The following is a 10,206-nucleotide window of genomic DNA, read 5'->3' as shown; positions in this document are numbered from 1 at the left end:
CATAAACAGAGTTCAAATTACCTAAGCAGAATTAGTTTGCTGCTTTTAAGCCAAAGCTCTAACTAGCTAGGGAGCTGCCTCCAGGAATTAACCAGAACAAAATCCTGATTAAACAACTAATTGGCTTATCTACTAATAAAAAGAAAAGCAAAGTACATTTTTCTACCTCTAGACAGAGTCATAAAAACAGAGGTTTTCAGAACCACCTCAGAGAAGATGTTTAAATCACTGCCAGTAAAATTCAACAAGGTAAGGCCTAGAGAAGGGAGTGATGAGAATGAAGAAGGTCCTCATCCAAGCTATCAATCCAAGTCATCCACAAGGCAGGTATGAGCCTTGCATTCCTAAATTCAGTCTTGCTTCTCATTGTTTCTTGTGTGGTGAAGGGTTTTAATGAATATTGGGATGTATAAGCTTACTTGGTGGTTTTACCTTATACCACCTCGGTGGTGTATATTTGTCTTTGAGGGCTTAGCCCATTTATTTATATATACTGTATATCATTGCTTTAAAAACAGAATAATAAATGTTTAAAAGACTGTATTAGGATTTGGAAAAACCAAGTAAGACTTTTTAGTGCTGATTTTCACTTCTACCATCATCATCATGAAATCCTAGAATATTAAATTCACTATGTGATTTAGTTTTAACAAAGAATTTCAAGCATCCTGGTCAGAGTAACCCATATTTTAACAATATTTTCTCTAGACCAGTGGTTCTTAATGGGGAACAATTTTGCCCCTCATGAGACATTTGGCAATGTCTGGAGACATTTTTAGTTGCCATAGTCTGGTATGAGTAGTGGGTCAGAGGCCAAGGGTAGCTGTGATACTGTTGGCATCTAGTGAGTAGAGACCAGAGATGCCGCTAAACATCCTAGAATATACAGGATAGGCTCCAGGGCATAGACACTTTCAATGGTACCAAGGTTGAGGAAATCTGCTCTAGACAAATCTATTCATCTGTGAGATGGAGATAATACCTGCTTTGCAGGGTTGTGAGAAATAGAAACAGTGTATATAAGGCACATACTAGGTACTCCCCAAGTGGCGATTATTATTATTTCCATTATTACTAATAACTTGTGTGTATGACAGATTTAAGTCCAAAATGATTATTATATGAGTAATAGTCACTTATAACAATCTGCAGAGTAACATCCATAAATTACTCACTAGACTTACCTAAAACAGCTACATAAGGTTTTTGGAGCAATAAATATTTTCCAATCCAAAGGAGTTGAATAGGGATGTAAAGTACAACAAGAATGTACATTGGGGGCTAGGGAATGACAGTACAATAATACAGGTTTAAATGAGCCTAGAGGATAGAAAATGTCAAGATTACTTGAAATTGGCCCTGGAAAAATTACCTTCCTTTTCTGATTAACATTGACTGTTTTTAAGTAGAGAGGAGATACGGAGGAGTGTGCTTAGCATTATTTCATGAAAGTACCTTTGGTTTCTTTCTAATTCTTATTGTCAAAATAAATAATCCCAAACTTTAACGTTATTTACATGTTTAAAAACTCATGGGTGTCACAAATATTGACCTGGGCACTTCCCTTCAGCTTTGCTCTGTTTCTCTCTGAGAAAGTCATTATGGTAAAGTTTAACCCTTTGCCTATCATGGTTATTTTCCCACAGAGCAGAGAAAAATAACTAATGCATTATTCTCTTTGGGAAGATAACTAACAGCAATTACTATGTGCTACGCTCTTTTCGTGCACTATTGTATTTAATCCTCACAACAACAAGGGGTCCTGTTATAATTTTGCTATTTACACATAGCTAACAATTGGCAGAGTCTGGATTAGAACCCAGTTCTATCTGACTCCAGAACCTAAGCACTAAGTCACTAGGCTATACTGCTTCAGACAGGAGGAATATTGGTTGAACCAACTCTTCCAGATACTACACCTACAGGATTAATTAAAGGGATGTTAGAGAGAAGATGAAAAGAGCATAAATTTCTTAAAGGGTTGTCTTTACTTCTGAAACAGTAATATCTGAGAAGTACTTAGACGTGGCTCAGGTAGAAAAACCCTACCATTCCAACAGCCATAACTTATAGATTTTAACCAGGCAGTCTTCTGACATCACATTTTATCTTAAAAAGCCTATTTGGGGAACTATTTGCATCTGGATTTTCCAAGAATTTGTGGGTACAGAAACAAAACACGTTTTCTCCAGTTTCAACTATGCTAAATGTTAAAAACGACAAAAAGTTAAAACCCTTAGTTTCTTCCACAGAATATAACCTTTTAAAATGGCATTAAACAAGCTTCTGAAATATAAACAGTATAATTTGAGTCATATAAGAAATACCAAGAGATAAATAAATTAATTTACATTGCATTTTTTAAAGTGTCATTTATAGTCCACTTGCAATTCAAAATATCAGAGGTAATTCCCATTAATCAATAACCTATAATTCAAGAACCGCAAACTCAGCCTAATTCAACAAATCTACAAAGGTAGATTTGTATATGCATGAAGACTATGATGGAAATGTTTATGAGTAACATAACATGGAGTTAGAGTACTTGATTGAAGTCAAAAGCTTTATCACTATGTAGTAGCTTGCCTGGCTGTTGTGACAAATACCACACAATGGGGTTGGCGTAAATCATAGAAACTTATTGACTCACGGTTTTGAGGCTAGAAGTCCAAAATCAAAGTATCAATAATATAATGCTTTCTCCTGAAAGCCTGTAACATTCTAGTGCTGGCTGTCTGCAGTCCTTAAGACCGCTTGGCTTATATCCCTGCCTCAAGTGACGACTCACATGGCGATGCCCTCTCCTTTCTCTTCTGTATTCCGTTGACTTCTGGCTTCTGGCTCCTTCCTGTGACTTTCTCTGACTCTGGTTTCTGGTTTCTTTCTAAGGCCTCCAGTAATCAGGATTAAAACCCAACCACATTCAATTGGACCACACTTTAATTTAAAAAAAAATCATGTTCAAGAGATTCTATTTACAATGGGCTTACACCCACAGGAATGTGGATCAAGATCAAGAACATGTCTAAATTGGTATATATAATACAATCTACCGAGTCCTAGATCCACAACTTGCTGTCTTTGTTCATATGTGCTAGTCACATAATCAGTTTCTTCTTCAATAACATAAGAAAAATAAAAGCTGTCTTGCCTACCACATGTGGTTATTGTGTGATTTAAATGAAATCATCTGATTAATCTAATTCTCAGTTTAAAATATTTCCATGATATACATTGTCTACAAATAATGTCAAAACTCCTTATCCATTGCCCTTGGGAAGACTGTTGCTGCAAAGGAGAGGCTAGGCCTCCCTATAATTGTGCCTAAGAGCCTCCTCCTCCCGAATGCCTCTTTGTTGCTCAGATGTGGCCCTCTCTCTCTGGCTAAGCCAACTTGAAAGGTGAAATCACTGCCCTCCCCACTACGTGGGATCAGACACCCAGGGTAGTGAATCTCCCTGGCAAGGTGGAATATGACTCCCTGGGAAGAATGTAGACCCGGCATCGTGGGATGGAGAACATCTTCTTGACCAAAAGTGGGATGTGAAAGGAAATGAAATAAGCTTCAGTGGCAGAGAGATTCCAAAAGGAGCCGAGAGGTCACTCTAGTTGGCACTCTTATGTACAATATAGACAACCCTTTTTAGGTTCTAATGAATTGGGGTAGCTGGTGGTAGATACCTGAAACTATCAAACTACAACGCAGAACCCATGAATCTTGAAGACAATTGTATAAAAATGTGGCTTATGAGGGGGGACAGTGGTATTGGGGGGGCCATGGGGATCACATCCCCTTTGTCTAGTTTGTGGATGGATGAGTGGAAAGGTGGGGGAAGGAAACAAACAAACAAACAGGCAAGGGCACCCAGTGTTCTTTTTTACTTTAGTTGCTCTTTTTCACTTAAACTATTATTCTGGTTATTCTTGTGTGTATGGTAATGAGGGTGTCGGGGATTGATTTTGGTGATGAATGTACAACTATGTAATGGTACTGTGAACAATTGAATGCACCATTTGTTTTGTATGACTGCGTGGTATGTGAATATATCTCAATAAAATGAATATTAAAACAAACAAACAAACAAACAAAAACTCCTTATTCTGGCATACAAGACCCTTCCTTGCCCCTACCTGCTTTGCTAGCTTAATCACCTATATTCTGTCCCACCCAACCACTTGTACTGTAACCTCCACCTTTATGCACTCACACTTTATACTTTTACTCACCCTGAACCCTGTTTGCAGTGGTTTCCATGCCTTATCCACCTGGAAAATAATAAAGTCTCTTCCTTTATAATAGTCTCCTTTCCTTTCCTTCTACTCCAGTAAAATTAGTCACTCCAACCTTATGCCTATCTTTATTCTGTACAGACATTGTCTCATCATCTATAATGTTTTATTGCACTTACATATTTGTGTGTTTGTTCCCCATGCTAGACTGTGAGCCCTTCCGGGTTTGTGGGTTATGCCTTCTTCAATATTTATTGAGTACCAAATTTTAGCAACTACTCTGACACGGAGAAGTCACTAAATATATAATTCTTGAGCAACTTACTAATATATATGAAAGTGTTTTGTTATCTATGAACCACATACAATTAAAAATCCTCAACCATGAATGGATCATACTCTAAAAGTTTGGGTGAGAGCCAGTTATTTTGAATTCAGACATACTTTCCCAGAGGGAGGATAAAAGATATAACTGAATTAGGTTCCTAGATCAACTCATAAAAGTTTACTCCAGCTCCTCACAGCCACATGTAAATTTTATAGGATTAACAATGTGTTTTGGCTGTACCTTGGGAGATCAGGAACTTCTTCCCCTGCTACATCCCCCAGTCTTCTTACCAAGTGGATAGAACAGTGTCCAACAGGGACACTTCCAAATTTACTGAACTGAGAGTGAAATTTGCAAAGGCAAGGGCTAACAGCAGCAGTGAGTGCGGGCAGACACAGGAGTTCGAAAAAGCAGTAGTGAGGAGCCAGCCACAAGAGCTGAGTCTTCCTACAGGTGTAAATCCCTCTAAGTATTTGTCAGTCTGGACAATTATCTGAAACCTCTGTTTTATTCTGCCAACTCCAGGAATTAGTAAACCTGCAGCGCTTCCCACAGAAACTCTTGTTTCTTACCAGGATTTCTCTCATTTCCTGGAACATAGAGCAGGGTATAACAAAAACTCACACATATCTACCCCACCTATCTTCTGTTCCTTAAAAGGAGCCATTTTTAATTTTGCTTTAAGTTATTACTTTTAGAAAATGGTGGATAGCAGAAAGTAAAATTGTATTTTTCTATGTTATAACCTTACCTCTTGCTTTACTCTAGCCCCACAGGAACTATCTTGGTGCATACTAGCCATTTCCAGCATGGCATAGCTACATTTCAAAGGAAAGCTTCAATTCTCAAGCAAATGAGGAAGCAGGGGCTATTGAAATCAGGGAGAGAAGAGGAGAGCTATGAGTGAAGGTGATAAACTGCCTTCTCTCTACCATTTTAAGTTCTACCACTAAAGACTAGACTGGAACCAACACTAGGGCTGTGAGAAGCAAGGACAAGACTTGGGAGGGACATGTGCCAGGAAGAGGCAGCATCCACACTGGCAAAAAACAGAGGGTTCTTATAGTCAAGAAGCTTTGAAGGTTGAGGTTAACTATTCAATAATAGGGCTAAGAATGTCCATTTAAGTGTGAGAATTATCGTTTTTTAGTACATTATAAATGAAGGATCTATTTCAATGATTGGATTGATAATTGAATGAAAAACTATATTACATTTCTCTTTCAACTTCATTTTATGTAAATTCACTCTGTACCCTATCTGTCTTGTTTCACTAAGGGGGAAAACAAAAATGAAAAGAAATCTCTCAAAACCAAGATGTCTCCAGTCACAGTTGAAGAGTCACACACCAAAATAAAAGGTCAGAACATAGTTTGTAGAAAAAAACTAAAATATAAAATGTATATTTCTCTGAAATGTTGTCTGAAACATGCCCTTGACTAGCTAAATGATCTGAGGTCATTCTTCATGTGTGAACCTATCTGAAGATCTGAATATTTTCAGAAATATTATTTCTTCTTTCATTCACTCATTAATCTATCATCAACATTCTATGATGATTCATTCATTCTTCAACATTCTGTGGGATAAGGTACAGTGGTAAAAAAATATGGTCAAAGTCTGTGCCAACATGATGAAGTTTATATTCTAGAAAGAATTAAACCAATATGAATTCAGGTAATGATTAGTGTTATAAAGTCAATAAAATAGGTGTGGATCATATATATCTTAAAGGCTCACACCTCTACTCTTCTACTCCTCTAAACCCTTTCTAATTTTCATTAGAGACCTCATCTACTCCTAAGCTATCACACTCTTTTCTATATTGGTGTTTCCAAATCCATATGAGACCAATTCCTTTATTAGGACCCTGTCCAATTTTTTCCAACTAACCACTGGACGTATACACTGCTATGTTCTCCTGACATCCCAAAGATAGCAAGTCTAGAACTAAATTCCTCAACTTCTCCTTCAAACAAGCTCCCTCTTCTGACTTATTTCTACTCCTTGTATTATTATTCTTTCAGTCTTCCAAGCTCAAAACCTCACTTATGTGTTGTTCCTCTATCTAGGTTGTCCAGTAAAGGAACTTAGTCACCAAATCTCCTCTCATAATGGCCCTCAAACCCACTTCCTTCCTTTGTGTTCTCATCAATGACATCCTGGTTCTGGCTCTTTTTAGCAAGTCATACCTACACTACTCTTAGGCTTCCTAAGCAGCCTCTTCTCTTTAGGACTCTATTTCATCCAATCTCTCCCCTTTTTATCTATCCTTACACTTAGCAAATTACATTCCATAAAGCACCACTTTGATCTCACACCTTTGCTCAAGAACCTTAAGTGTCTCCATATAGCCTACAGGATAAAATCTAAATTTCTTCACCTGACATTGTAAGAGCTAATACAATCTATACTCAGCTTCACTTTCTAGGTCTTCTCTTTCTCTCCAGTGTGAATGTTACATGCCAACCAAGCAGATACAAAATGATAGGGGAATCACTAGAATATGATGTTATTAAATGACAAAAAATAAAATTATTGTCATAAAACAGAAACTTTATTTTTTTGCTTTTCATATGCTAGACAAAATTTGTGCGTGAAGATTTTTAAGAACTTCTATTTTTATTAAAACAAATTTTTGAATTGAGGCACAATTGAGTTTTCACTAGCCCAAATCCCCCATCTCTATGGAGGAAAAATAAAAAGTACATGCAAATTACAAGCAAGACTGTAAATAAGAAAACAAATTACAAGGAAGACTGTAAGTAACAAAAACAAATTCCTGTCAAGGAACACCCCCACAATCAAAATCACCTCTCTGAAAGTAGCCCACTCCCATTTCACTTGGGCTACTTCTTTTTGAGAGAGATGCAAAGACCTATGTTAAGAAAATAGCTGAATTTAACTAAGAAATGTAGAATAAAACTTGAATATTTGGAAAGAAATGATATGCTCCCAGTTGGGAGGATAACATTATAAATATATCAATTTTCTCAAATTAATTTAGATATTGATATTGTACAATCTGTCTTTTCTTACTTTCAACAATATACTGTTTTTAAAAAACAGGTGGAAAAAATTCACTTTAGTTTCTTTGACCTTGTTTGTTCTGAAGAATAGGTCTGGATTTTTATTGTTCAGATTAGAATGTAGGGAATAATTACTTGTTCCCATATAAACCAGGTGTTTTCACAACTACATTTCTTCTGCATTTTCCCGTCAGCCAAAAAAACAACAAAACAGTATCTCCCAAATAGATAGCCAGAATTTACTTGCCTGAGAAGAAAAAGAAACAAATGTTCTACAATACATTATTCCAACATGAATGCAATTTAATGTAGCCTCCAAAGTGATATCTAAAGCTTGGCTATTCATTTGTTAGATCATATGATTTTAAATATTTAGTATGATGTGTCACCGAAAGAGTAACACATTTAGTAATCATAAGGCTCCATGACTGATAAAAGTATATGTGTGTGGGTATGTGTGTATGTATCCTCTACAGATAGATTCATACACCAAAAGGATTTAGGAAACATGTGTTCTTCCCTTTTTGTCCATAATTACAGAACATTATCCAACCTGAAAATGTTTGTAAAAGGAGAGGAAGATCCTTCCACAGGTCATACAAGAATCTTCATTGCATACAATGAAATGTGGTTCAAAATGGAAGCATTAAGAAGGAAAGGAAACATTCTAGAGGCCAGTTCTACATGAGCCAAGGGAAGCCAAGAGAAAAAAAGGGCAAGACACCACAGAATTATCCAAATAATTCAAACTATAATTCAGCTTTACTATGAGTTATTATACAATAATCATTATGTCAAATCTAAAATTCTTCTCACAACCTTAATTGCATGAAACCAAGGATCACATCTTAGGGATGACAAGTTTATTCTTAACCTTGTTAAACTTTTTTTAAAAAGCATATTTGTAAGTTTAAATTTTTCATAGCTGGTAATAAAAACTTCATTGTGGAAGCTTCATTTAACAGAGAAGCTATTTAAGTGGGAAGGAAAAATAGTTTCATCTAAATCTGCAGACTTAGCATGTCTCCAAAGACTTTAATAGGAATAAGAGTTATATTTAAGATATTTGGTCTTGAAAAAGCAAAATTTATTAGTGGTTAAAGATAGCCTCTTACATGTGTTTGGTATTTTTGTTTTCTGCACTTCAAAACATGCAGGTGCAATGTCACAATATCTGCAGATGTTGATTTCTGATTATAGAACTCTTATCTTCTGCAGAGCATGGTTTAATTTATATCTGCCATGGAAATGAAAAATGCAAAACATTTTGGATTCAAATAAAAATGCCACTCATGTCCTCTTTTGATTACAATCATCTTCCACTTCACTTACAGTACATTAAGTTCTTCTTCAAACAAATGTTTTGATACCAGTAGAGGATATATAAGTGACTCACCTAATGGCTTATGATGCTTCTAAGTGACCTTACATGTGTGGAAATGGGTCAAAGCTGGGTGCCCATAGTTAGTATGATGTGGTAAGCTGGATAATGATCCCCCAAAGATGTCCATGTCCCAGTCCCTAGAACCTGTGAATATATTACCGCATATGACAAAAGGAACTTTGCTGGTGTGATTAAGTCAAGGATCTTGAGATGTGAAGATTATTCTGGATTATCAAGATGGACCCAATGTAATCACAATGGTCCTTATATAAGGTATGCAAAAAAGTAAAAGGCAGAAAAAAGAGATGGGATGATGGAAGCAGAGCTCAGATTGATGTGCTCTGACGATGACGGAAGAGGCACAAGCCAAGGAATGCACACAGCCTATAAAAGCTGGAAAAGACAAGGAAACAGTTTCTCCTCTAAAGCCCCCAGAAGAAATCAGCCCTGAAGATCCATTTTAGATTTCTGACATCCAGAATTGTAAAATGAATAAACTTGAGTTGCTTTAAGCCATGAAGTTTGTGGTAGTTCGTTACATCAGCAATAGGAAACTAATACAGAAGCTTAAGATCTTCTATACTTTAGATACTAAAAGTAGCAATAAAAAATGCAATATGCTCTACTCCAAACAAACATGTAAGTTAATAGAAAAAGCAATATCTTGGACTAAAAAGGGCATTGATTTTAGAGTTTAACACCCCTGAATTCAAATCATAACTCTGCTACTTGTTAGCTGTGTGACCTTAATCAAAATCTTTAACAGTTCTTAGTTTCAGTTTGTTCGTGTACAAAATAAGGATAACATCTTCATCACTAGGTTGTGGTAAGAATTTAGTTAGTTAATATGTTTAACTCATTTGGTAAATTCCAATGCTGAAAGAAGCCAGGTAGATAGCAGAAATGAGGAGCATGAGTGCCCTCTCTGAAGAGGACAGCAATCACACAGCTCCAGCCAATCGCTGTGGCCAGTTTTGGGTCAAGGGCTTCCAGATGGCCCACCCTGTCTAGAGAGACTACAAATGCAAATTTTAATTTGATATTTCCCAATTTTTAAATGCTGGCAACTAATTTCATTTTTAAATCACTAAGGGGGGAAAAAAAACCTTTTCTTGCAATTTAGCCTGCAAACCATTTTGTGACCTCAAACCAACCACATGGTAGGTTTTTGGTTATCCTCTTACTCTTCCCTTCCTCTTCACTCACTACCCCCATCCCAAATTGAGCGTCAAACA

General features: G+C 36.5%; 1 protein-coding gene across 1 annotated transcript in view; it reads left to right on the top strand.

The window, feature by feature from the left end:
* Positions 1-216: 216 nt before the first annotated feature.
* The window catches only part of CNGB3 (cyclic nucleotide gated channel subunit beta 3), a 206,569-nt gene continuing 196,579 nt past the window's right edge, over positions 217-10,206 (top strand). Inside the window, exons 1-2 of the mRNA XM_037803185.1 lie at positions 217-327; positions 5,837-5,918. Coding sequence (XP_037659113.1) covers positions 217-327; positions 5,837-5,918 — 193 coding nt within the window. The remainder of the gene's footprint in view (positions 328-5,836; positions 5,919-10,206) is intronic.

This window comes from Choloepus didactylus, chromosome 14 (assembly GCF_015220235.1).
Source record: "Choloepus didactylus isolate mChoDid1 chromosome 14, mChoDid1.pri, whole genome shotgun sequence".
NCBI lineage: Eukaryota > Metazoa > Chordata > Mammalia > Pilosa > Megalonychidae > Choloepus > Choloepus didactylus.
The sequence above is the reverse complement of the archived record's forward strand: the minus strand, read 5'-3'. Positions and strand labels throughout refer to the sequence as shown.